A 22,991-nucleotide genomic window follows, 5' to 3' on the forward strand; every position below is an offset into this window, starting at 1 on the left:
ATGCATTTGTCACCCTTGCAAAACTATACATGCAAAAGGGTAAATTTCACTTTGTAATTTGCATCTAAATTATATATTAACTAAACTTTTTTTAAAAAAAGAATTTGATGTTGCTGCTGCACCAATCTCAAAATTTATATTCATCAGAAAAAGCTGCCTTGCTCTTATTAGTTCACTTTATAACAAATAAAGGGTATAAATCTGCTCAGTTCTTTATTTTCATTATAGATCAAGAGGCATACATAAAGCTGCAAATAAACTAAAATTAACAATAAGGCAGCATAGTGTACAACTTAAGAGTAAATGTTTTGTAGTTAAAGAACCCTATGCTCAAATTTTAATTGTAAGAATTAAGAAATTTATAAAATGATTAGCATTTAAGTGGTAGTTTTTGAGAAAGTCATATCATTTCATCTAGGAGGCAATTCATATCTAATGAGTACATGTCAAAATAATTAAATCAAACCTAGGCTCTATTGTCTTTCTGTAAGATAGTTTGCTCTTAACATGCCCAGTGAATTTAACTGGAATTTTCAGCACATTGTTGCTAGCAACATTGCACACCTAGCGTTCAAATGCCATTGGCATATTCAATTCAGCCAACCCAACATTTACAGAGAAGCTAATATTTATAAGATACCATGCAGAGCTCTGTCTTATAGAACTTAATTTTACTCGATGAAACAGACATTTAAAAAGATTATTTGGATTTAGGGAATTGAGGATATCACTGACAATCTTACAAGGGATTTCTAACCAGTATGCTTGGTTTATCTTACTCCATTCATATTCATATTAAGTACTAAATGGAGATATAAACAAGGTCACAATGGATACATAGAAAAGGGGGTATTAATGGAGGGAAAAAGTTTGAGAGCACTTAAGGTAGTTGTACTCAACCTCGATCAGGAACGACTTTGGTCCTCACAGGACATTTGGTAATGCCGTAAGGCATTTTAGTTTTCACAAATGAGGAAGAAGAGCTACTGGCACTTAGTGGGTACAGGTCAAGGATACTGCCACACACACATCTTGCAATACACAGAATAGTCCCCCCAAAACAAAGAATTACCCACCCCCAAATGTTAATTGTGCTGTGGTTGAGAAATCTTGGTCTGTACTATGAACAGAATGATGTTCTGAATGACACAAACATTCTGAAAACAATTTAATTGACTCACAGAATTAGGATAAAAATAAAATCATTAAGGTACTTCATGGATCAGATACTATGTATCTACCTGTCCATTCACACTATATCCCATCTCCTCCTTGCTGCATCTACTCTAGCAACACTGTCCTGTCAATCCCTTGAACTTGTCCTGCACTAGCCCTCCATGAAGCCTTTGAAAGCACTGTTTCTCTTGCCTGAATAATTATTCCTTTTCTTCTTCATCTGGGAATTCCTACTTTTCCTTTTCCCCTAATTTTCAGGTCTATTATCACTTCCTCAAAACGGCCTTTACTGAATTTTCTAACTAGGCCAAGTTCATATTTCCTATGCTATCATGGTCCCATGTAGATATTCTTCATAATACTTCTCAAAAATGTCATTTTCATGCATATTCATGTGGCTGTTTAGTGCCTGTAAGCTCCGTGAGGGCAGGCATCTAACGTTTTAATGTAATATGTTCCCCCCCACTCTAGCATTCATGTGTAGTGTTCACACATAAAAATTAAATAAACACTTGTTCATTGAAACAAGTGCAGTAATTCAAGTAAGAGATGGAAAGGACTGGAACAAAGGTAATGGCGGTACTGCTAGCAAAAGATGAAAACATCAGAATTCAGAAGGAATAATTCAAGATGATTCTTGATAATCAATCAGCAATTTTAGAGGAGGAAAACAGGAGGAAAAGCATGTTCGAAAAGATGATTAATCTGTTTAGGACACGTTAAATCTGAAGTATCTATGTGATATCCAAGTATCTTTATAGAAGACCAATACATAAATACCATGAAATTTAAAGAAAAACTCAAATAGTGATACAGATTTAGAAGTGAACAGACATAAAAGGAATAGTGACAACCATGGGTGAGATTATCTTCTATAGAGTGTTTAGAATGAGAAGAAAAGAGGGCTAAACTAAACCTGGATTTAAAAAATATATATTAAAAACCAGGTAGTTAAGAGCTGAGTAAAGGAAGAAGGGATTATTGGTTTTAGATAGGTATTCACCCATCTTTGTAGTCAACATTCAGGGATTGTAGAATTGTTTTCTTAAGGCTAAGTCCCACAACCAATATCCATGAGGTTCTCTCTTCAATATATTTTTTATGTTTATCTTTTACTGAATATAAAATTTTAAATTTGCTTCCTTGATTTACTCCACTTATATCTCTTCTTTCTAACTGTGCTGGTTTGAAAGGATGTATGGACCCTAGAAAAGCCATGTTTTAATCAAAATCCCATTTCGTAACGGCAGAATAATCCCTATTCAATACTGTATGTTTGAATCTGTAATTAATCGCTCTGGAGATGCGATTTAATCAAGAGTGGTAGTTAAACTGGATTAGGTGACAACATGTCTCTACCCATTTGGGTGGGTCTTGATAAGTTTCTGGAGTCCTATAAAAGCAGAAACATTTTGGAGAATAAAAAGATTCAGAGAGAGCAGAGCAGAACGACATAGCCACGAGAAGCAGAGTCCACCAGCCAGTGACCTTTGGAGATGAAGAAGAAAAATGCCTCCTGGGGAGCTTCATGAAATAGGAAGCCAGGAGAAGAAACTAGCAGATGATGCTGTGTTCACCATGTGCCCTTCCAGATGAGAAACGCTGTGTTCACCATGTGCCCTTTCACTTGAGAGAGAAATCCTGAACTTCATCAGCCTTCTTGAACCAAGGTATTTTTCTCTGAATGCCTTAGATTGGACATTTCTATAGACTTGTTTTAATTGGGACATTTTCTTGGCCTTTTAGAACTGTAAAATAGTAACTTATTAAAGTCCCCTTTTTAAAAGCCATTCTGTTTCTGGTATATTACATTCTGGCAGCTAGCAAACTAGAACACTAACCAATAACCATTTTTGACTATGGTAGAAACACTACATGGTACCAAATTTGTGAGATACTGGTGCAGTTGCACCTGCTGCTATACAGAACAATTTTCTACTTGGACTCAGGATTCAATGTCTTTTATGATGGATGACTAAAAAGCACTTGGGGTTACCACTGAGACAGTCAAACTAAAAAAGCATGGTAGATGCATTCATATGTAAATATATGTATGAATACATATTTATGTGTATTGAAAAGCATAAAGACAGCATTGTATTGAAAGCATTACTTCTTTTTTGGCCAGATTTTATGAATTATTTTACATGCGTGAAACAAACATCAAGGTCAGCAATTTTAGTTACGACATTTTATTCCATTGGTCAAGTCGATTCTCTTGGCAAGCTGTGCTGTTTCTCCTGTACACTAGTTTATCCAGTGAAAACCTTTCACCATTATTTTGTCATCATTTTCTAACTTAAGATATATGTATGTGAACTCAATAATAATATAGCAAGTGTTGTGAACACAAATGCCTAAAGGAAACTTGTAATTAATGTAAATGAATAAAACAGAGTAGATATAAGGTAATGGGTGCTAAATTTCATTGTATTTGATCGAGTAAGTGGTAATAGGCATAGGCTTAGTGAGTAAGCAATGAAAAAAATTTAGAGTAGATATTAGGGTGTGTGGGCTACTAATATTAGAATATTAAGGCATACTGGTTACTAATGATTATTAATGATACTTGCTTAGGCAAGAATCGGCTGTTTTTCTAGCAGAAGTTGAAACCAGAATCTGGAAGTCAAGGGCTTTATAGAGTTTAAAATCTACTGTTTCTGGACTCCAAATAGTAAGAGAGGTGACTAAAAAAAGCTTTGAGTTCCAAAGGTCCACAAAAATTTCAGATTAAGCATACTGTTGTAGATAGCCTAAAATCTGCTCTGCAGGCAGGATTTCATCACTACTATGGTTAGAGACAATTTTGTTTTCTCATTCTTCCATTCTCTAAATGGGAGTGTTTATTATTATTATTCTGTCATCATTCCACCACTTATACTGAGAGGGTTAATGAGTGCAGGAATGCGAGCACATAACCTTTCTTTTAATTCATAGGTTTCCAGACCACTATGAGCCATATTTGAGCCCATTGAAAATGGTTCTGCATCACTTTGAGATCCTGGACTTTGAGCTAGATGCAGTAATTGGATGGAACTTTGGGCTGTCTCATTAGGGAAGGGGTAGAATGTACCTGTAGGTGAAATGCAGGGTATACATAAGCATTTGGTGACCAGAAAGGTGGACTATGGCAGAAATAGCTAACTGCCTACCAAAAATTCCTGTTCCCCTTTCATGGCATATCTGTTGCTACAAAGCAGCTACCTCCCAAAGACTGTATTTTCAAGTTCAGCTTGCATTTAGGTGAGGGTGTGTGACTACTTCTCACTAATAGAATGTAAGTGGATTTAAGATATTTCTAGGCCAAGAAATTTAGAAAATTAGAAGAGACTGTGTTTTCCCCTGTCTGCCAGCTAGACATAAGGTTAACAGGGTGACCTTGGAAGCCTCATGTTACTACCAGATATCTCCACCTTAACTTCAATATAATTTACCCTTTTTCCCTGTGCTGGTTTCAAACTATTATGTACCCCAGAAAAACCATGTTTTAATCCTGATCCAATCTTTTGGGGACAGTCATTTCTTTTAATCCTGACCCTACTGCAGGGTAGAAACCTTAGATTAGATTATCTCCAGGGGGATGTGCCCAATTATGGGTGTGGCTTATTAAATGGAGATGTGACTTTACCCATTCAAGGGGGGTCTTGATTAGTTTACTGGAGTCATTTTAAAGGGGAGACATTTTGGAGAAACCTCAGATACAGATACTCATAGAATAGTTGCTTCAGAGCTGACAGAGATATGGATGTTTGGTGATGCTTGGAGTGCCAACAGAGAGAGAACAGATGCCTAGACATAAGCAGAGCTTGGCAGATGCCACTATGTGCCTTTCCATGAGATGCTAAGCAAGCCAGAACCCAGAGTTGTGTTCCAGAGGAACTAATTGAAAGCCCACAGACACTTAGAGAGGAAACCACTGGCATAAGAAGCTGGAAGCAGAAGAACCAGGAACAAGGACCAGGAGATGCTGGCCACATATCTTCCCAGCTGATCAAGGTGTTCTGGACAGCATCAACCTTGCTTGAATGAAAGTAACCTTTTACTGGTGCCTTAATGTGGACATTTTTATTGCTTTAGAACTGTAAACTTGCAGCTTATTAAATTCTCTTTTTCAAAGCCATTCCATTTCCGGTGTATTTTTTTCTGGTAGCATTAGCAAACTAATACACTCCCTAAATCAAAAGAGGCTGAAGACCCAGGGGAAACAGGGTGGTGGAATGGATGGACAGGGTCCCTAATGAAACAGGGTCAGGGAATAAGATCAGGAAAAATAATAAAAGGATTATATTTAAAAGAAAATAAAGGACATCTACTCATAGTGACAAAAGGAGGTCAGACTACAAAAGGATAAAGAAGGAAAAATGAGAAAGTTAATGCCTCATGGTATAACTTTCTGAGGAACTAAGTGAGTAAGTAATTTGTTGAATTAAGGAAATAGAGGTTGGATAGTGGACTTGAGAATTCCTATTTCCTTTTCCCTTGTATCTGGGCTGCCCTAGGACTGATCTGACCAATAGAATATGGCAGAAGTGATGCCGTTTCCAACCCTCGCTTTTAAGAAGACTGACAGTTTCCACTGAGATTATATGGCAATGGAGAGTAGACCAATTGAGCCAGTCATTCATGCCAAGATGCAAAGCATAAAAGTGAAACCATTTTGGACAATACAGATCAGACCAGCTGTCAACTGAACAGACCAGTCAGTGACACATAAAGCAAAATTTCCCAGCCAAGTCCTTCCCAAATTCCCTATCCCGAAAACTGCAATATGTAATAAAATAGTTGTTTCATGCCACTAGATTTTGGAGTAGTTTGTTATTATATATTTATATATATATATATATATAATATGCTCCAATTATATATCATATATGTTATGCTATGTTATATTTTTATGTTACATATTATTACTATATTATATGGGTATGTATCACATGGGTATATTTTATAGTATTTATATTATATGGGCATATATATCTTTATCTTAATAAATAAATCTGTGAAAATTTTTTGTTTTAATTTCTAAAATAGGAAACAGATAGATATAATCTATATAAACAAAAGCTCCAGAGGGACTCAATTTTTACGAGTATAAAGAGGCTCTGAGAAATGTCTGAGACTCTCTGAAGTTGAGTCTGTAGTTCTAAGTCCATTTTCTGTCCATCCATATGTGTTGAAGTTCTGATTTCTCGTTCCATACGGTATCATGTATATCTTTAAATTCCAGCATTTATCAACCATCCTAGCATTTAATAAACCCAGGAATTCAATGAATACATTGATTTGGTGAGTAAAACATAGAATAAAATCAATGAAATAAATACAGGAAAAACATTAAAAAAATGAATGCAAATCACATTCTCTCTACTTTTCTTTAAATTGGCTTTTTTTTCTTGCTTTCATATATACTATATATATTTTGTTGATTTAATGCTCATTCCTTAGCACCAAATGTCTATCACTTATCATTCATCCCAAAAACCGAGCCCAAGAACATGAATTCTTTGAACGTTTAGACTTAGCAATTAACCTCTGTTAAACTTGAATATCTGGTTGTATTAAAAAATTGTTCAAGACAGCACATCCTTCCTACAAAGTAAGTATCATTTTAAATGCTTGGTGTGATTAGAAATAGGCTTGAAATTTAACTACAAACACTTCCTAACTGCTATCAAGTAGAAGATATAGGCAGTATATTCAGCTCTCAAAGAACCACAGCAACAAAAGATAAATGAAATCCTCAAAGAATGCCAAATTTCATATTAGTAATTAGCTTCAACATCTACCACCACCTAGACTTCAAATCAACTGAAAACGAGTAGGAAAAAAAATGCTTTGCTCCATTTCTTTAGGTCTGCAGGAAAAAAGAGAAGTTAGACAGAACTGATTATTCTGTCACTCAAATAAACAAAATGAACCATGATAAAAGATACAATCTTCCACCAAGAAAAACTTGCCCAATGTAGTAATTTTGAAAAAAAAAAAAGTTTTTCACTTACTTTTGCCACACTTTCTCTCCAAGGTGTACACTTTTGTAATGAACAGTGAGATGATCTCTACGACCAAAACATTTTCCACATTCTTCACACTGATGAGCCTTTTCTCCTTAAAACAAAGATCCAAACATTTTGATTATAATATGAATTTCAGGTGTTATTGTTTTTTTTTTTCAGAAACAAATTACCAAACAATAAGTAACATGGTGATAAATATAACAGGAAAGAAAAGCCACAATTTATCTTCTAGGCTATTTCCTTTATATTTCTCACTCATATATCTTTCTTTAAACAATATACGCTTATTTTCATGGATTTGAATCCTTTCTCCACTTGGAGCAAGAATCAGTAATGGCCTTTTGAATTAGACTTCAAATCTTACCTTTCAACAAAACAGAGCAAGATAAATTAATATGCATGTCTGGATATCAAATAGCTCAAATGACACAGTAAATGGAGATGAGGATGTGTAACTGTTTTAAAAAAAAAACCTAAACATTTTCAGATCTTTGTATACTTTTGAACAATTTATCATCCATGGGGATTTCTTACATTTATAATAAGCCAAAACACAAAAACAAAAGAAAATTCTAGATGAATCTAATTTTTTATCCATGTTCTTACGTTACAAAGACTTGGGCTTTAAAAATCACTGTCAAAACTTTAATATCAGTGTGTAAATAAGCCACATGACACTTGAATTAGGATTAGTATTATCCTAAGAATAAAAATGCATAATTCCAGTGAAAAAAAGTCATGAAACCTTTAGCATCTCTTAAAAGCGGTGATAAAAACCCCAACCAGCCTCACTGGGATCATTTAAGAAAATCATTACTATCTATGCATACTTTAATTTATGTTTACAATAATAATAATAGTCACCTGTTCTACTGTGCTCATAGAGATGGCTCTTTCCCATTATTGTGCTCACATAGTTGGCTCTCTTAGTACTTCCTGAACATCAGTCTGAGAGGAAAATACGAAAGAAATCCCCAGAATATAAAAATTATAAGTACAGTATAAAGATCTGAAATTGATCAGGATTATTAAGGTACTCTTGTCCAAAAACAGAGCTTCAAAATCCACTACAGCATAAACTTTAAAACTCAATTATAGTCACTTCCTTTTAAACACCTAAGTTTCACCAACTTCTCAAATCCAAGCAAAACGAAAAATACTATCATGGATTCTCCCTTTAGGGCAGTACCAATGCAATTATTGTACATAATCCCACGTAATATGCAAAATAAACCATGTCTTAAAATTATGTACCTTTCAGATGCTTTTTTAAAAAGGTCTTTAGTATCAGCTATAGAGGATGACCAAAATATAACAAATTATTTAACATTATAGCCAACAAAAACATGATATAATATTGCATCTTTTTCAGATGATTTTAAAAAAAGATTCTGGAAAATAGCATTATAAAATACAGCTTACCAGAATGTATTTTTTTGTGCTTTGTGAGGTGGTCATGACGAATAAATGTTTTTCCACATTCATCACACTCATATCTTTTATCATCATGATGCACTCGTAAGTGAAGTCTACAAGGAAAAACAAAATTGAAGGGCACTGAAACTGGTAACATGGAAAGAAGTAGCTTGATAATTTATAAATAATGAAAACTGCATTGCTTTCTCAACCACACTCATAGATTATGGGCTCCATTTTTATAACTTTCAGAGTCCCCCTCTCTCGTTCACCACCTGAAACTAAGGATCTTACTCATCTGTTCCAAAAAAGCAGTTTGTCAACTGTACACATTCACACCACTTCCGGATGATATTCCTTCCTGACTTTTAGGATACTAAATTCACTTAACTTACCAAATGTCTAGTCCTGTTATTTATCTGACCAGCCAAGTTTCAGAGATAGAAGTGAAGCAGGAAGAAAATAGAATCAGACAAATGATACAGCAAATAATTGAGGATTAATCCTTTCCTGAACAACTGATGCTACTTATAAATTGATAGCGGAGAATTTATTATATTTTATCATCACAAGTATGTAACTTTTCAGAAACTGCAAATGTACTCAAGGATTCAGTCATAAGAATAATCAAATTATAATTAATGTACACAAGGCTTTCTAAAATTGAGAACGCCAGTTTTCAATTTTGCCATATCTTTATACCAAAATATTATTTGATAATAAAGAGTGAAGAAATACATTAAGTTTAAAACACCAGTATTTTAATGAATTTTGTTTCCAGGAAAAGTAAAGTAATAAAGATTTAAATAATAATAGCTTAAACAGTAATTTCATACTATAGAATGAATATTAAATTGTAATACAGAGTTTATTCAGTAACATTTTTGCACAACTTCACACATCATAAGTGCTACAAAATGTTTTAATTCAACAGAATTAAAGCAGTGATAAGAAAAAGAATTGAAATGGGGAGGTAATTTTATGTTATTTAATGTAGGGGGAAAAAGAGCTTGACTTACCTGTACGAACTCCCATGACGAAAACTTTGCCCACAAATACTACAAAGATGAGGCTTTTCTCCACTATGAATTCTTAAATGCTCTTTCAAAGTAGTTCTGTGTTAAATATATGCATATATATTTTTTGTTAAAGATTTGTTTTAATGCCAGTGTGCATATTAAACTTAGATTTCCAAAAAGTTGTAGAAAGGTGTTAAACTAACAGTATTATTTCAATTGTCCCTCTTTCCCCTATAATATTTTTACTCTTTATTGGACTATTCCCACCAACACACAAACATACTTGCTATGCCTCTTGCCTTAAAAAATTTTTTAATTTAAATATGGTCTCCTCTGCCATTAGTTTGTTCAGTGATTTAACTATCTAACTGAAGCAAGCTTTCAAGAAATATAAAAGAAAATGCTCAATCATCATTACTGAATTAGGTAAAACTGATGTGAATTTTAATGGAGAGAGTTTAATAAGATATAAGGAATTCAGTTTATCAATACAATTCCCTTCTAAATATGTACTCAACACTTGTTGAAAGAATGTTCTAAGGCAGAGAAACATTTTCCACAAAAAAGGAAACCCATATAAAGAATACAAGTATTGCTATTCCCAGCTCCCCTAACCACACTGATCCTGGGTTTGAGCTGGTGTGTAATTATTACTGCTCCAAGTACACCTTTCAGTTTTCCCATATTTTTAAAGTGCTGAGGGAAGATAGACAAAGTTATTTCTGGTGGACAGTTATTTTTGGGGGGAAGACAATGAAAAGCAAATGAGGCTGACCCGTGCAGGAAGTTTCTGGCTGCACTACTACACAGTTTTTAGTCCAATTCCATAACTAATAAGCTTAAAAACTGAATCTGAAATGAATGTAGAGTTCTGCCAGTAGATGGTGCTCTTTTACAAGGCCCACTGATGCTTGGCACCAGCCAGTAGCTACCAGCTCTGTAGAACACATCTCTAAAAATAGTACTAGATCCCTACCTATCAAGTAGTTAATAGCAAAAAGATGGAAGGTTTATTTTTTGGCTTTTTAAAAAATTTTACAGAAATATATTTAAGGAGAAATTATTTTGTAATGTATACATTAACTTTATAATTTGCCATTCTGTAATTACAGGTTTTCACTTGTAATATACTGATTTTCCTATTCAACCATCATATCCAGCTTGCTATTTTCAATAAGTAGCATTTTAATATTTTTCTTAATACTGAAACTTTTATATACTGAAAAGTGCATAAAATTTATATGTACTGTTTAAAGAACAGTAATAAAATAGTAGATACTCATACACAGGTAAAGATAAAGAATTTTTATGACTTATAATGCCTCTGGGAACTCCTTCCTGATCTCATCCCTCCTATCTTTCCCCTTAAAAGTAACCATTCATGTTAAGCATTCTCTTGCTTTTTTGTTTGTTTTACTACCTGTATATGTATCACTAAACAACATATTACATACTTTTGAAAAGCTGAGTAGCAAGCACAAACTTAACAATGTTACTACTATTAGATAAACGGTTCATAAAAGAATATGAATTATGGGTAAAATCTAGCTGTAACTTCTCTAAGAATCAAAAGGAGCCCTTTCTACATGGGTAATGCCATAAATAAATAATAGAAAACAAAATATTCATCAAACAGAACATATGGCAAAGCTCAGAGACCAGGTACTAGAAGTCTAGTAGAAATATGGTCAAAGTGAGTAGGCTGCTTTATGTTTTTTGCTTCTAAACTTACTACAGTTGCCTCTCATTGTGCTGGTTTGAAAGGATATATGCCCCATCAGAAAGCCATGTTTTAATATAAATCCCATTTCGTAAAGGTAGAATAATCTCTATTCAATACTGTATGTTTGAAACTGTAATGAGATCATCTCCCTGGTTGATGTGATTTAGTTAAGAATGGTTGTTAAACTGGATTAGGGGATGACATGTCTCCACCCATTTGAGTGGGTCTTGATTAGTTTCTGAAGTCCTATAAAAGAGGAAACATTTTGGAGAATGAGAGACTCAGAGAGGGCAGAGAATGCTGCAGCACCACGAAGCAGAGTCCACCAGCCAGTGACCTTTGGAGATGAAGAAGGAAAACGCCTCCCGAGAGAGAAGCCCTGACTGTGTTCACCATGTGCCGTCTCACTTGAGAGAGAGACCCTGAACTTCATCGGCCTTCTTGAACCAAGGTATCTTTCCCTGGATGCCTTTGATTGGACATTTCTATAGACTTGTTTTAATTGGGACATTTTCTCGGCCTTAGATCTGTAAACTAGCAACTCATTAAATTCCCCTTTTTAAAAAGCCATTCCATTTCTGGTATATTGCATTCCCTCAGCTAGCAAACTAGAACACTCATGAACAGTCAAAAAAATAAAAACATTTCTATGAAATTAAATGAAAGTACTCAGTTAAATCAAGCAGCAGGTCATAAATAGTAGGAGGCTCATTAGCACACAGATGTATTACGGAGCTACTCTACTATTCCATCCTATAGTAAAAAGTAGAAACATACCGGTAGGGCTTTTATTTGTATGCTGTATGGCAGGGTCACATTTCGTTCTTTTTGCATTTAAGTATCCTTTTACTGCAGCACCATCTGTTGAATTTCTTTGCTTGTTTGTTCTTGCTTGTTTTTTTTTTGGGGGGGGGGGAGGGTAAGTGCATGGACCCAGAATCGAACCTGGATCTCCAGCATGGCAGGTGAGAGTTGTACCACTGAACTACTCTTGTATCCCCACCAGTAGGGCTTTTAACAATGACAACCCTCATCTGTCTCGACTACTACAGCAAGATGATTACTACTACAACTAATGATTATACTTGTGTGGACTGATTGCCTATCATATAGGCAGCACATCTGATATATTAGGCTCTTCATTCACCATCCTACTGGGAATTTTCTTTGCCTTGCTTCAATGTTTAAACTATTGCCTAGGGGTGTAAAGGTAGTTCAGTAGTAGAATTCTCACCTGCCCTGCAGGGGACCCAGGTTCGATTTCCAGCCCACGCACTTCTTTCCCCCCACAAAAGAAAATTCAACAAATGGTGCTGCAATAACAGCTGGTCACATGAAAAAAGATGAAATGTGACCCCCACCTTATAGCATACAAAAAAAGACCTATTTCCTGCAGTCCTTTTCTTCCCCTTTATCAGTTTACTTTTTCATTTTCGTGGAGCACACCCTTCAGTAGCTTCCTACCAAATGTTAAAAGGCTAATTGTTTTAAGACCTTGAAAATATATTTATTCTATCATCAGACTTGTTAGCTCTAGTTTGGAGATGACATTCCTTCAGAATTTGAAGGTCCTACTACATTATCTTACTTCTAGTATTGCTTTTAAGCAAAAGTCCAAGTAATTCTAACTTTTGATTCAGCATATGTACTTTTTCCCCCACTAGAAGCTCACAGCTTTTCTTAATCCCTATTCAAAAATGTCACAATAATGTTTGCTAGTGTGCCTTTATTTTCATCTAATGCTCTAAGCATTGCTGGGTCATTTCTATTTAACAACTTACGTCCTTCAGCTCTGGGAAATTTTCTTGAATTATTTCAGTGATGATTTCTTTCTCTCCAATTTCTCTGTTCTTTCTTTCTGGGGCTCCAATTATTCTAACCTCTTCTTATCTAGTTCTCTAATGTTCTAATGTTTATTTTATATTTTTGTATCTCTTTGCTCTACTTTTTGGGAGATTCCCTTAGCTTTGTTCTCCAGTTCTTCTGAGACTGAAGTCTTAACTTCATGCTTTTACTTCAGAGAGTTCTGATTTGTTGAATGATCCTTTAATAGAGTATTCTGTTCCTGTTTAATGTATTCCCTATCCTCAAGGGCATTAATAGTTGTTTTCTTTTTTTTTAAGTTTTCTTCCTTCATAATGTTTCCTTCAAATTCTTTCTCTTTTCCTGCTTGTTTGTGTTGGGATCTCTCTTCTTAAAGGTTTTCCTTCTATGTCTTATAATCTTTGACTATCTGCTCACAATTAAGTGCAACAGGCTAAACAGTAGATGAGAAGATGAAAGAGCATGGATGAGTCTTGATGATTCTTTCCTTCACTGCGGGTGACCTGGGCGCACCATTTGTTAGGGAAATTAGTCCTTAGGTCACTCCTATTTTCAGGGAATAAATCTTCTAATCTACTGCCTGGTCTAAAAGTCAAGAGGTTGGTGGGGTAGGGGCTGGGACTCACTGCTTTCAGGATTCAAAATACATTCAATAACATAACAACGTGGCATACTTCAGCAATTCTGTTGCTTTATCTCCAGAAGAAAAAGATGTAGATTTCTGTCAAGTTGGAGTAGGGACAGGTGCCTAGCAGCAATGGCCTCCATGCAGTGGTAAAAGGGAATCCAATGATTTAACTTCTAAAACATCTTTTACTCTAGTGGTCTTCGTTCTGCCACTCCTTCATCACCAGTTCCAAAAGAACCCTGTGCTGCCTTTTGTGGATTCTATGATGTAAAATGGCTTTTCAGATTTCTTCATTGCCACTTTGATAGTGTCTGTCTTAGATCTGCTAAGTCAGCTTCTGCTAAGTCAGTTACTACTGATCCATCTGCTTTCTAGCTTCCAAATTTTCATGGATCTTGATGCTTTTCTGTCCTGCCTTTGTAGCTTACTGTTTTTAAAAAGACATACACATACTAAAATTCTTTAATGTATTTTTAGTGGGATTTCAGAAAGAAACAAAAATGTATAGTAAATCTACCATCTAAACTTAAAAATCTTGATTTCATATCACCTTCTAATGTATCTTATATAAATCATACCTGTTAATTATTTCTATATAACAGTACCAGGATTTGTCTTGTTGTGCAGATCATTTCCTCACCTTTCTCGTACTGATTTTCCACAGATAAAGCAAGTCCATTTTCTCTTTCCACCATGGGTACATTCTATATGGCGTTTCAGATTTCCAGTATCATTAAACTGGCGGCCACATATATCACATGGAAAAGGGCCTAAAAAAAGGAAACAATAATGTGTATTTAAAGTTTAAAAAATAGATATTAAGCTGCATTTAATAAGTATGATATAAATTCAGGTCTACTATATTTACTATAGTAATTACTATATAATTACTGCATATATCCCAGTATAAGAAATTATCTGTTTATAGTTTTCTCTTTTATTTGTTTATTTCTAGAAGATAGCTCATGATCATCTATCTTTACATCCCCAGAGTAGAGTACAGGGCCTAGCAACTCACCAACATATATACCAAATATTAAATAAACGAATAAGTTAATAAATTGAAATGGCCAACTCTTAGTTGAAATCAGACTGGAAAAAAAGTACATACTACATGCTAAGTTTCTGGAAAAAGGGGGAAATGAGAAACTTTGGAAGAATTTGGAAGAATAAATACAGGACTTAGAATTCATGGTTTGGAAATGTATTGCTTTTCCTAATAACCATAGGTTTTTAGTGATGTTAGTAGACTGAAAATACTGTGGCAAATTTTATTAGTCTTATAAAATTAAATCTAGGACTCACACAATAATAAGGACATTAGCTAGGTTACAAATTTCATGCTGATTTTTAACAAAAAGTAAATAGAGAGAAGACAGAGTTCTACTGAATGTCAAACTGAAAAAAAAAACAAAAAAAAAAACAGAGAATGTGTGAAAAAGAAGAACAGTAGATATAATACCAGAAAGTTGTCTATTTGGAAGATGTCACAGAATTTGGAAGATTAAATTGAAGGCATTCTAACAAAGAATAAATTATAATTGCACAATGTAAAGAAAATGGCGCTTGAACACTAGAATTCAAAAACATATCTAAACCAAAATTGTTCAACAGCCACAGTAGTTTTGGAAAAGGGTCAATATGCTTTTGCACATTAGAAATGAGAGATGTGGTAGTGAATTACATAACCCCAAAACACACATGTTCTTAATCTGCATACCTGTGGATATTACTCATTGTAAATAGAATTTATTGAATATGCTATGTTTAGTTAAGGTGTGAACCAACTGAATGAGGTTGGGGCTTAATCCAGATTACTGAAATCCTTTATAAGTAGAAGAAGTTCAATAGTAGTAATAAATAAAAAAATAAGAAGTTGAAAATCAATAGAACCCAGAAGAAAAAGGAGAGGTTCCTTAACATGTGATGGAAAATTAAGAAGTCCCAAAGATAGCCAGCAGCCAACCCCAGAAGGCCTCAGCCTTCAAGGACAAAGCATCACCTTGCTGATGCCTTGATTTTGGACATTTCCTAGCCTCAAAACTGTGAACCAATAACTTCTCACTGTTTAAGCCAGCTCATTTGCATGGTATTTGTTTTCGCAGCCGGGAAACTAAGATAAGAAATCACCTCAAAACATGTATCATATTAAGAATCTTTAACATGCTCTAACTTAAAATCTTTAATATTTCATCTTCCAAGGGATATGAATAATTTACTAATTATCTCATTCAACATACTCATTCCAATACTAACTGAATTTATGTCTAGCGTTGTATTAAGTACTATGAAAAATCTTTCCACCTCTTCCCCTTCTTCATGCCTGAAAAGGATCTGAAAAGTTGAGAAACAGAGTCAGCAGTTGAATATTTGAAAATAAATTATAAAAAAGAAAAAAGTGTCAAGACAAATATACTATGGAAAGAGTATGTTAGTGGAAAAGTACAACTGCAATTAAAATGTTAGCTGAGTAAAGGAAGAAATGGAGCATTCTCTTTCATATTCAGTTATTCATCAGGATACTTCAAAGAAAATAACATCTACATTCTCCCCCTATACTGGACATCAAGTTTTGCATGTAGCTAAAACTCTTTGAACTTTTATTTATGGAGCTAAGTTGGGAACTTCAACTAAAGCAAATCTTCATGGCAGCTCTCTAGATATGACAGAATTACAAGATTTGACTCTTTAAAGACAAACTCTCTTTCACTTACAAATAGAATATAAAAAATCTTCTCCCTTAATTATAGACTACATTACATAGATATCGTTCTCCCTGACTGACAGAATACACAATCCTCATAGAGGCAGTTTGAATATGGCATTGATTAATCTAAAAGAACAGTTTTCAAAGTTCAGTGTCTGTTCTAGTAGCATCAGCATCACTTGGGAACTTGTTAGAAATAAAAATTTTGGACCACATCTTTTACCTACTGAATCATAAATTCTAGGGGTGGGACCCAGCAATCTGTGTTTTAACAAGCCCTCCAATTGACTGTGATATACACTGAATTTTGACAACCACCTATCTAAAGTATATAGTGATTCAAGAGAACAGAAGCATAGAAATGGGATACAAAGGAAGCTAAATATGTAAGTGTATATAATACTCAGAACAGTGCTTTATTGGTTTATTTTTTATCTTAAATAACGGTAGGTAAAAATGCAAAGTTACTAGTTTCTTTCACAACCATTATTTCTCTAAAGTTTTTAAAATATTAATAATTATAATACTAGAAATTACAACAAATTCACAGAAAGAGAAGGCAAACTACCTCTGGAACTATGTATTTGATACACATTACCTCATTTAATCTTCTTTCACAAATAAGGAAAAGAACTCTGTGAGACTGTTTCAGCTCCCATGGAAAACAGCTACGTTAGTCTTGGAAAACAAATCTGGCAATGCTGTCTTCTATTTCCATTTATACACCCATACCACTCCTATTGAACTTTTACTTCTGAAAATAACCTAGGAAGTATCAACTTTTATTACCTAATCATTTGTAAAATATTTGTGAGCATAACATTATAATGTAATGATTTATCACTGGTTTGTTTCCTGACAGGGCAGTTATTCAACTTTGTAAAAATATTATCCCCAAATCCTAACATAGAGCTGATCACACAGATAGCAGCTATTCAATAAATATTTGCTAAGTTGAATTTTGAATATACTTCTCATGGGTATTTTCCTCAATGAACTTCAGTTAGCCAATCAACTGCTAATCCTTACTGCCTAATATTTCTGGAATTTCTCTCCTTATTAATCTACTAGAGTATGACAGAAAAATAATCCCTTAAATTAATCTAAGTAAAACAATAAAAAACAAAGACTTTGAAGAAGTCTTAAATATCTTCTATGTCAACCATCTTTGCATTTCAACAACTCTAAAACCTGATCAGTTCAGCATCTGCTTGTATACCTTCACTGATGGGAAAGTATCTACTGCACAATATGTCACTTCAAATTTTAAGTTTTTTAAATTTGAAAGCTTTTTCTATATTGAACCTAAACCTACACCTTAGAATTTCTACCTACTGTTCTTAGAATGTTTATTTACTTAATAATACATTTTTAAAAGGTTAAGATAAAATTTTAAAACCAGGATCAAAAAAAGGAAGTAGAAGCAAGTATGTTACAATAAAAATTTTTGTTTTGCTAAGATGTTTCTACAGGTGGGCAAAAAAGAACACCTAAATTTTCATTTCAAAAAGGAAGAAATGCTGGGCGGGCAACGGTGGCTCAGCAGCAGAGCTCTTGCCTGCCATGCCGGAGACCCAGGTTTGATTCCCGGAACCTGCCCATACCAAAAAAAAAAAGAAACACACAAATTCCCCAATTTCTAGGAAACTGCTTTTCCTAGAACTAAAGTCTAAAGGAAATTTCTCACACATAACATCAATCATGAACATATCTCAGACTAGTTTGGGTAACTATAAAAACTGTTTTCATATGACAATGTGGTAGTTTTGAGTTGTTATGAACCCAAGAAAACACCATGTTCTTTTAATCCATTCCTGTGGGTGGGACCTTTTGGTTAGGTTATTTCCATTGAGATGTGACTAGCCCATTCAAGGTGGGTCTTAATCCTTTTATAAGAGTCCTTTTTGAGAGGATAAAAAAGAAAAAGCAGAGAGAGTTTAGCCAGAAAAAGCCCACAAAAGAGCTAAGAGAGGACGCCACTAAAGCCAGAAGGTGAAAGCAACAAAACCTGGGAGAAAAGGACCAACAGATGGCAGCCATGTGCTTTCCCATGTGATCCAGGTATCCCAGATATCAGTAGATTTTCTTCAGAGAAGGTATTGTCCTATTGATGCCTTAATTTGGACATTTTCACAGCCTTAGAACTGTAAATTTGTAAGCTAATAACCCCCATTGTAAAAGCCAACCTATGTCTGTTATACTGCATTCTGAAAGCTTTAGCAAATCAAAACAGATGGCTTCTTAGAAATGCTGAGATGGAATTCTATGAAAAAACTTAGTAAAGGGAATTCAGAGACAAGGTGTGCTGGTTTGAAACTGCTGTGCACCCCAGAAAAGTCATGTTCTTTAATCCTGATATAATACTTTAAGGTGGGATCTTTTTGATTGTTTCCACGGAGATAAAATATGACCCCCCCCCCAATTGTGGGGGGTGGGACCTTTTGATTAAGTGGATTCCATGGAGATGCAAATCTGCCCATTCAAGATGGGTCTTAATCTGCTTATAGGAGTACTTTAAGAAGGAACCATTTTGAAAAAAGCTTAGTACCAACATAGACAGACTGAAGATGCAGAAAAGAAATGCCACTGGGGAAGCTGTTTGAAACCAGAAGCCAAAAGACCAGCAGACACCAGTCACGTGCTTCCCAGATCAGCCTTTCTTCAGTCAAGTTACCTTTCTTAGGATGCCTTAGTTTGGACATTTTTATGACCTTAGAACTGTAAACTTATAATTTAATAAATTCTCTATGAAAGCCAACCCATTTCTGGTATATTGCATTCTGGCAGCATTAGCAAACTAAAACAGATTTTGGTGCCAGGGATGTGGGGTGCTGCAGTTTGCAAATATCCATTTACATGGACAAGGAGAAGATTCTGGAAGAATTCTAATATGCTTGTTGAAAGGAAAGGCCTAAAATGCTATGAAGACAATGCTGGTAGAAATATGAACACTAAAGGTACTTCCAGTGAGGGCTTAGACAGAAATGATGCATGTGTTACTGCAAATTAGAAGAAAGGAGATCCTGTATTAAAGTGAATTTGCAAAATTAAATGCTGTTATCAGATGGAAGGCAGAATTTGAGAGTGATGAACTTGGGTATTTATTGGAAAAGATTTCCAAACTAAATGTGGAAATGCAGCCTGGCTTCTCCTTGCAGCTTACAGTAAAATGTGACAGGAAGGAAACTGAGAATTAAAGTCTTGGATACAAAGAAACCAGAAACTGATGGTCTCGACAATTCTGGGCTTCCAGAAAGGGGCACCCCAGATAACAGTGCCCCACGTGAGGATTCAACCAAACATAGAACCAGCTAGCCATTTAAGAAAAAGCCAGAATCGGAAATGGAGTTATCCAGAAAGGATTTATGGAAGGTCTTATTATCTGATAGGTGTCTGATTATGTATACTGCACAGAAAACCGACAAGTTTCTTGTGAGCCCTGTATAAATGGAACCATTTTAGTCTAGATTAAAAGGGACAAATTGAAGGAAAAATTACTTCAAAGGCAGAACCATGGGAGCTAAGGTCTGAAGTCAAGAAATCTCAGGCAAGGAGAGTGGATACACCCACACATTTGGAGAGGGTGAGTTTGCCCCAAAGGTAGAAAGAAGTGCTGTCCCCTTAGACCTCAGGAAGGGTGGAGCACTTTCCCTGGGGATTAGAGAGAGCCTGGCTGCTGTTCCAGTGTTCTGAGGGGTTTAAGCACATGCCCTGGAGATGGCAGAGAGCCTGGGTGCTGCTCTAATGCTTGGAAAGTGTGGAGCCGACACAGAGGTGGTCTCCTCAAAGTTATCCCAAGTTTGCAATATTACCCCAGCGTTTGGAGAGAAAAGGGTTGCTGTATAAGCCCTTAGAGAGGATGAGACTGCCATTCACCTAAGCCCCAAAGATGATAAATGACTCTCAACCCTTGAAATCTAATGGAATTTCTCCTGCAGGTTTCCAGAACTGTTTGAGTCTAGAGATTTCTGTGTTCCTTCCAATTTTTCCCTATTGAAGTAGTAATATTTATCCTATGACTGTCCCTCCTTTGTATATCGGCAGCAGATAACTTGCTCTAAATTCACGGGTCCACAGTCAGAGGAGAATTTTGCCTTAAGACAGACCATGCCTCTAACTGATTTTGATGAAATTTTGTACTGTTTCTGACTTTGTTGTGCATTACTAAAGTTACTGAAATGGTTTATGGCTTTTGTGATATTGTGACAGAATGAACACAGTCTTTTGCATTTGGAAAGAACATGTCTTTTGGGGGTCCAGGGAAAGGAATGTGCTGGTTTGAAACTGTTATGTATCCCAGAAAAGCCATATTCTTTATCCTAATCCTATCTCGTTGGGGCACACCTATGGTTTGGGTGGGACCTTTTTGGTAAGTTGTTTCTATGGAGATGGGACTCATCCAATTTTGGATGGGGCCTTCTGATTAGGTGGTTTCCATGGAGATGCATCTGTGCCCATTCAAGGTAGATCTTAGCCCCCTTACTGGAGTCCTTTAAGAGGAACCATTTTGGAAAAAGCTTAGTGCCAACACAGATAGAGACATCAGGAGATACAGATAGAAAACACCCCCAGGGAAGCTGTTTGAAACAAGAAGCCATTTGAAACCAGAAGCCAAAGGACCAGCAGGCGCCAGCCACACGCCTCCCTAGCTGACAGATATATTCCAGATACTATTAGCCTTTCTCGATTCCAAGTATCTTTCTCTGGTGGATGTCAGTTTGAACATTTTTATGGCTTCAGAATTATAAACTTGTAACTTACTAATTCCCCTTTTATAAAAGCTAACTCATTTCTGGTATATTGCATTCCAGCAGCATTAGCAAACTAAAATAAACTAAAACAGAGGGTTACACTAAAATGATAAATTATCTTCCAGCAAGCACATATATATTAGCATAGCAAAGATCAAGCATTCTGCATTACACAATAGGTCCTTGAAACTCTTTAAAGATAGCTGCTCTACTTCCCTTTCCCAGACAAAATATATAAAGATCATTCAAAAGTTTTCATATGATGTGATTTTAAAACCCTATATCATCATAATTACTCTCTCTGAGAACATATGCTTGTCAAAATCCATCTTAAAAGCAGTATCTAAAAATGAACACAATATTCAATTCAAAATCAGACTATTACCTCACTACTTCTGAACACACTTTTTTTTTTTTAACTTTTTTTATTGTATAATGTATATAAAAAGCAAAGAAAGAAAAAAGCAATAGTTTTCAAAGCACTTTTCTACAAGTAGTTACAGGACAGATTCTAGAGTTTGTCATGGGCTACCATATAATCCTCTCAGATTTTTCTGTCTAGCTGCTCCAGAATATAGGAGGCTGGACGGAACAAATACTTTATCATCACAATTGACTTTTTTTGTGAAAAATAACACACACACAAAACAGTTAGTTGTAGAACAGATTTCAGAGTCTGGTATGGGTTGCAATTCCACAAGTTTAGGTTTTTACTTCTAGCTGCTCTAAAATACTGGAGACTAAAAGAAACATCAATTTAATGATTTAGTAATCATATTCATTTGTTAAACCCTACCTTCTCTGTATAGTTACACCATCACATCTGATCTTTCTATCTCATTCTTTAGGGTATTTGGGCTATGGCCATTCTAACTTTCTCATGTTGGAAGGAGCTGTCAATAATATGAGATAGAGAGATGGCCCTAGCTGATATTCTGGACAGGCAGGGCCCTCTAAGTTTCAGGACTTATCTGGTCCAGGGACCCATCTGGAAGTTGTAGGTTTCTGGAAAGTTACCCTAGTGCATAGAACCTTTGTAGAATCTTAATATATTATTATCAATATATTACTAGGTGTTCTTTAGGATTGGCTGGAATGGTTTTGGTTAGGGTTTGGCAAGTTATGACACGTAGTAAGATCTAACTGAAGCTTGTATTATAAGAGTGACCTCCAGAGTAGCCTCTCGACTCTATTTGAACTCTCTCAACCACTGATACTTTATTAGTTACACTTCTTTTCCCCTGTTTGGTCAGGATGGAATTGTTGATCCCATGGTGCCAGATCTGGCTTCATCCCCGGGAGTCATCTCTCATGCTGCCAGGGAAACTTTCACTACTGGATGTCATGTCTCACATAGCAGGGAGGGCAAATTTCACTTGTAGAGTTGGGCTTAGAGAGAGTGAAGCCACATCTGAGCAACAAAAGAGGTTCTCCAGAAGTAACTCTGAGGCATACCTATAGCTAAGCTTCTCCACTACCCTACATAAGCTTCACAAGAGTAAGCCTCAAGATCAAGGGCCTGGCCTATTGATTTGGGTGTCCCTAATGTCTGACAGTATCAGTGGATTCCCTGGTGAAGTTTAATATGAATAATACACTTTTATTAATATAATTTAAAACTACATCGGTTTTTGTCACTTATCACATGATTCACATCACATCTGAAAAGCCTCTGCTTTTGGGTCCATCTGCAAAATGAGGTGTTTGGATAACCTACCATTTTATAGTTCAGC

General features: G+C 35.4%; 1 protein-coding gene across 2 annotated transcripts in view; it reads right to left on the reverse strand.

The window, feature by feature from the left end:
• Positions 1-22,991, reverse strand: part of ZBTB41 (zinc finger and BTB domain containing 41) — a 50,453-nt gene that overhangs the window by 16,326 nt on the left and 11,136 nt on the right. For both annotated transcript variants that reach the window (XM_077157315.1, XM_077157316.1), the window contains exons 6-9: positions 14,441-14,570; positions 9,626-9,721; positions 8,613-8,719; positions 7,176-7,281 (exon numbers count right to left, since the gene is read on the reverse strand). In XM_077157315.1, coding sequence (XP_077013430.1) covers positions 7,176-7,281; positions 8,613-8,719; positions 9,626-9,721; positions 14,441-14,570 — 439 coding nt within the window. The remainder of the gene's footprint in view (positions 1-7,175; positions 7,282-8,612; positions 8,720-9,625; positions 9,722-14,440; positions 14,571-22,991) is intronic.

The sequence above is a fragment of the Tamandua tetradactyla genome, chromosome 4 (assembly GCF_023851605.1).
Source record: "Tamandua tetradactyla isolate mTamTet1 chromosome 4, mTamTet1.pri, whole genome shotgun sequence".
Taxonomy (NCBI): Eukaryota; Metazoa; Chordata; class Mammalia; order Pilosa; family Myrmecophagidae; genus Tamandua; species Tamandua tetradactyla.